A 6,000-nucleotide genomic window follows, 5' to 3' on the forward strand; every position below is an offset into this window, starting at 1 on the left:
ATCGCTAAGTGGTCGCTAGTGAGCTGCCACACAGGCAGATCTCACCAGCGACATCGCAGGGGTCGGGGGTCTCTACTTACCTGTCAGACGAGGCGATGATGACGTCCCCCCGCCCGCGTCCACTCGTTGCTCGTCTCCACAGCAGGAAGCTGACGACGAGAAACGGCCCAGGATGTTCTCGCGCGATCAGTGATAACCAGCGGGGGAGCCGGTCGGAGGTAAGTATCAGACATAGCGATATCTCTAGCAATATCGCTGCTGCGTCACAAAACCAGTGACGTTATAGCGATATTGCTAGCGATATCGCAGTGTGCAACGGGCGCTTTAAAGGGGTTTACTACTTTAGAAAACTGGAGCCCAATATCAAAGACAGATAGTACTCACCCTCCCAAGGTCCAGCTGCTCCCTCTAAATGTTTGGCTGTAGGAGAGACGTCGTGTTGACAGCTCACAACACCCCTGCAATCAATGAGATCAACATCTCTGTCAAAGTAGATGGCATGAGCTGTCGACAGCAGTGATTGGCTGCAGAGTTGAGAGCTGCTAATGTAATGTCACCTCTGCATTTCTGTAACCAAAACACTGAAAAGAGAATAAGGGTAGGACCTAGGGAGGGAGAGCACTTTTTTTTATACATGACAGGAAACAATAAGTGTCCACTTTGCTAAAAGTAGAAAACCCCTTTAATATAATCAGACGACTCTGTGCGACTCCTGACTCTTCGCTGACATATGATGGTGATGAGGATCTGGCCTTGTTCTAAAGACTACTGGACCAATGGAGGTAAAGCAGAATCCATGGCTCTAAGGGGTGCAGTCTTTTTCCAGCACAGAGCACTGATTACATCAAACTTATTGTTGTGTTTTATTGGAGATTTGCTTGCTCATCAGTTCAAGTGCACGGATTTCACCTGGAAAGTGTTCAGCTTCACGAATCAATGTTTCCATTCAGTGACAGTAAGCAGGCAAAGACAATGTGGGCTGCATCTTATGTATACATAAGATAAAGGTAAAAGCAATCATTCCATTACTCTTGATAGTTTCTCACAGGTCTCAATAAAGCCATTGTTTCATATAAGACTGTAGGTTGACTCTTGTTGTATGTTAATTTGTGAATGCATGCTGATTACGTATTGCATCAGCCCACTGCACAATTTAGGATAAATATGCAGATTATTTGAACAATCGAAGAATGAAGGATCCCCCCCCCCACCTTCCAATCCTGTGGCAGAATGTCCTGAATGGGATCTGTGGATACAAAACGTGTCTGGTTCCCTCTGCAAGGAACAGCCCAAGGAACATGGCTCAATCTGGTGGAATATAGATCTGCTCCTCTGCCCATCACTGAACCCACAAAGATGTTTGGAAAACACCGGCTGGGACTGTACTACATGCGGTTGTCGGCTGGATCTTGATACATGTGCTACGGTTGTGATATCTATTATCTGGATGTGAGGAACTATTGGTGATGAGCGAGTATACTCGTTGCTTGGTTCTCAACGAGAATGCTCGGGTGGTCTCCTGAGTATTTTGGCGTGCTCGGAGATTTAGTTTTCGTTGCCTCAGCTACATGATTTGCGACTGCTAGACAGCTTGAATACATGTGTGGAATGCCTGTTTGTTAGGTAATTCCAACATGTATTCAGCCTGTCTACAAGTCGCAAATGATGCAGCTGAGACGAGGAAAACTAAATCTCCGAGCACGCCAAAATATTCGGAGATCACCCGAGCAACAATGCAACTCGCCCATCACTAGGCACTATCTGAAGGGTTTCTGCCGGCTGGAGCTTGATACACGTGCTATAGTCATGATTAGAGTTGAGAAAATATGTTCAGAAACGATCGCCAGATTCAAATTCGCCATATTCGTGCCATTTTTGTTCCCTATTCGTGCCAAACTTATGTTTGACAATCGGTTCTGAACATATTCACTCAACTCTAGTCCCATTGACTCCACTGACGTTCGGCTGTTTTCATTGAATATTGCAAATATTCACCAGCAATCGTAATCCGAACCAAATTTTGCATAAATCACTCAACTCTAGTCATGATATCTATCGTCTGTATGTAAGGAACTATTTTAAGGACTGTTGTTGCCAGTTAGAGCAGGAGACATGCTACAGTCGTGGTATGGAGACTGTGATTATAGACTATACTAGCGGGAGATACAAAAGCTGTGGGACAACCAAAAGTTGGGAGACAGAGGATATTGACTGGGACGGGGGCAGTGGAACTATCGGTCACAGGATGGGATCTGGTAGACTGGGGACATTGCATAGTGACCATCTACATGGAATTTCTGTAAGGCTATGGATGTAAGGAATAAAAAATAGTAGTTGCATTGTTAATGTGCCTAAGTGATTATTACAAGCCACAATCTCAGATCTTTACAGGGGCAGATAATATTCGGGAGGGGGTTTGAATTCGGTCACTTGATCCTTTTGTTCCCCTGGTAGCTTAGCCGCAGGGGGTCCAGCAGTAGCTATGTCGTTCTCCTTATAGAGAGCAAAACATTGCTCATTAAAGCCAAGTCTTCCTGTGTATTGGGGGGGGTTGGAAGAGATGGCTATCTAGTATCTGAGCCCCCTAAGTAGAGATTACCCCTGGATGTTCGGGGTCTCACAGGGAGTTCACTGGGAGAAATTTCTCCCGGTGAACTCACTGCTACACCGTGAGCCTTTTTCTCACTGTGCTAGCAGGGATCTCAACGAGGTCACCGCATTTCAGGCGCATGGTTGGGAATGCAGCCTCAGTGACCTGTGGTAACCTAAATGACATCACCGCAGCTCACTGATGAGGTTCTCAGCCTGGGCGGTCACATTTCATCCCCCAGACAAGGATTACGGCGTGGGACAGAACGACGGACAGGTGAGGGATACTGTTGTTTTTTATTTTTGTTTTATTATATGAGATGAGGGATTCACTGGAATGGGCGTTATGGGCGAGTATGGTTTAATTCAGAATCAATAAAGGAGTCTGTCATTCTTTCAATTAAACGAGTTTATACTTCATGTCTGTTCATTTACAATATAACTATAGGATTATTAATGGAGAGGTGTCTTATAGAGGCTTCTCCCTCACTAATCTGTGGGCTTGATGTCACCAGACAATACAACGGTGACATCAACCCGCAAATATGAACCCCATTTGCCACTGCTACAGGGCAAGTGGGAAGAGCCAGGCGAAGTGCAAGAATTGGCACATCTAATAGATGTGCCTTTTCTGGGCGGCTGTGGCTGCTGTTTTTAGGCTGAGGGGCAATATTAATGGCCCCTTACCAGCCTGAGAATACCAGCATCCATCTGGTATGCTTTAGTAAAGCTGGTTGTCAAAAATAATTTAAAAAAAACAATGTGGGGTACTCTATTCTTGATAACCAACCTTGCAAACGCTGACAGCTGAGGGATGCAGCCCCTAGCTATCAGTCTTGACTGGTTGGTTATCAAAAATACAGGGGAACCCATGCTTTTAAGAACAAAAAAACAAAAACAAAAAACTATTTAGAGCGCAGGTGCCACCTGAAGACTGCTCCCATCAGCTGCTCCTGCCCTCGCTGCTATTAGCTGCAGCAGGCGTAGGCTGAGGGGAGCATTAGTCCCATCTGCTGACGAAAGTGACTGGATGTAATCTTTATACCTCCAAGCAGAGCTGTGGGTTCACGCAGTCATTTAAAAGCATGGGACCCGCAGCTGTCTGACCAGCAGTAATGATTTTACCACTGATCAGAAGTGGTGTTTGCCGCGATGTCATACACATGACAGCGTGACAGACACCAGGTATTCCGGCAGCCGAACTCAAACAGTAACACAGACTTCCTGGTGAAGTCCGTGTTCGGCGTCCGTGCATCTCTACCCCTAGGACTATCCAACTAAGGCCCTGTTCACATTGAGAATACACAGTATGTCTATGACTCTGCTCGGTGTTCTTTTCAGGCGTACAGATGGGAACATTGACTGAGTCATAACGCGCAATGATACAAACAGAGTTCAGACAGTATTTTTTCCCAACTATGTTTATCTTTTCAGAGGAGCACAAGAATGGCTACTACGATTATTGAGGTGGCTCACCTCCCTCCTATGCCAGATGTTTTCTCTTTATTGTTATCTGCCGAGCAAACATGGTGGGCTGGGCTGCTGTTAGTCTTATGTGTAGGGCTCCATTCACATTAGTATCACAGCATTTTTTCTTAACTATGATCAACGTTTTCAAACCGATCCCAACAAAACCAAGAAGATCCCCATTATTTATGGGGTTCAGATAGTTTTAAGGGCAAAGATATATCTGCGCCTCAGCAGACGTCACTATTCCTACTATCAGAAGGGAACGGAGACCGTCAGCGAGTACATAGCTGGGGCCACAGACACGAGCGCGCGCACATCATGGCGTGTACCTGGCGAGCGGTGACCCCCTTTAGCCCCCACACACCTTACTGTTAACAGATATGGGGGAAACAGAAAGTTTCCATAGACATAAACAATGAGAGACACAACAAGGAAACCTCCTCCATTGTGTGCCATGTATGTGCCTCAGGATCACGAGCAGCTGGTGACGGGCTGCAGGCTATGGGATGGGGACACACGACATGTAATGGGGGGATAACACCATAGCACTGCTCCGCTGCGGCCTGTGCTCCGGGCCCTACCTTCCAGCCCCGTCCTCTCCTGGGGCCTCGCACCTCTAACCATCCCCGGTCTGTCCTACGCCGCCCTCCTTACTTTGCTCCAGGAGTCCTCGGGAGATGCTGCCCGTGCTGCTTCCGACATCCTGGCCCGGCACAGACTACATAACAAGGCCTCAGCGGCGGCGGGCCCGGGAGCGCCCTCTGCTGGCGGAGCGTGTGAGGCCGGCCGGGGAAGTGCAGGCCTGAGCCGTCTCCTGACAGGACGTTCCCCACCTGCAGAGGGGCTCGGCGCCCCCCACTGGCCACCAGGGAAGCACAGCTCCAGCCACAGATGCCCCCATAACATTGGAGGCACAAAAGTTCAACTCACCCTCTACCCATTACAGAAATGAAACAACTTTCTTGTCCCTACAAACAGCAGAATTGCCATTTTTCAGTCTCCTCTAATAATTCTTATTTCTATAGCGCCAACATATTCCACAGCGCTTTACTTTTACCCCCCTAAAAAAGCTATAATATAATAAGTGATCACACAGCCCCATCCCCAGCGGAACGAAATAATTCTGGGCCTCTGACTATGACAACACATTATTTTTAACCCCTTCACAACCGGCACTCACCATCCAAGAGCAGGGCCAGCACCGCTCCCGGCAGTTTAACCCTAAATGCTTTGATCGATATCAATCGCAGCATTTAGAAGGCAGGGAGAGGGAGGGAGTTCCCTCCGGCCGCCGATCGGCGCCTCCGCGGCATCATAGCGAGGGGCCAATCATTGGCATGGTGACCTGATGCCGCCATGATGTCATCCGGGTCACCAGGGCTAGCAAGCTAGTTAGATCATGCGCAGTTCAAGGTCTAACAAGCTTGTGTCTGCAGCACGGACAGGTTATAAAGCATAGCTATAAATAACTAATAATAACAGCAATGATCCTGCATTGCTATGCATTATAACAGCAATCAGAGCTATGAAAGTCAAAGTCCCATAGAGGGATTAAGCAAAAATGGTAAAAAAAAATCACAAAATAATAAAATTTGCAGGAACCCCGCTCCCCGGCTCCATGTTTTATCGTGTATACCAGCAATAAAGTAACAGAGGTAATCTACGTGCTTCAGATTGCCACCTTCTTTTTCTTCCACCGTCTGCATCCAGGACACGCTTCCTTCAGGCTGAGCATCTCTCTGCCACGGAGCCGGCCAGCTGCTACTACAGCTCAAAGTATGTGGTCCTAGTAGTGTCGGGACTTTTTCTCTTTTTGCATAATAATAATCTATATAGTACCCATAAATAAATATTTTTATGGAGAAAAAAAAAAAATATATATATATATGTATATGTGTATATATATATATATATATATATATATTTCTCTCTATATATATA

The 6,000-nt window shown here is 46.7% G+C and overlaps 1 protein-coding gene across 5 annotated transcripts in view; it reads right to left on the reverse strand.

Annotated features, from left to right (window-relative positions):
• The window catches only part of MLX (MAX dimerization protein MLX), a 57,445-nt gene extending 52,502 nt beyond the window's left edge, over positions 1 to 4,943 (reverse strand). Inside the window, exon 1 of one of the 5 annotated variants that reach the window (XM_073572318.1) lies at positions 4,714 to 4,916. In XM_073572318.1, coding sequence (XP_073428419.1) covers positions 4,714 to 4,761 — 48 coding nt within the window. In that variant the 5' untranslated portion in view covers positions 4,762 to 4,916. Of the gene's footprint in view, positions 1 to 4,640 lie in introns of all 5 variants that reach the window. The other 4 variants (XM_073572319.1, XM_073572322.1, XM_073572321.1 and 1 more) reach the window with 4 other exon arrangements.
• Positions 4,944 to 6,000: the final 1,057 nt, after the last annotated feature.

This window comes from Dendrobates tinctorius, unplaced genomic scaffold (genome assembly GCF_039654945.1).
Source record: "Dendrobates tinctorius isolate UK_male_01 unplaced genomic scaffold, ASM3965494v1 ptg000032l, whole genome shotgun sequence".
Lineage (NCBI taxonomy): Eukaryota > Metazoa > Chordata > Amphibia > Anura > Dendrobatidae > Dendrobates > Dendrobates tinctorius.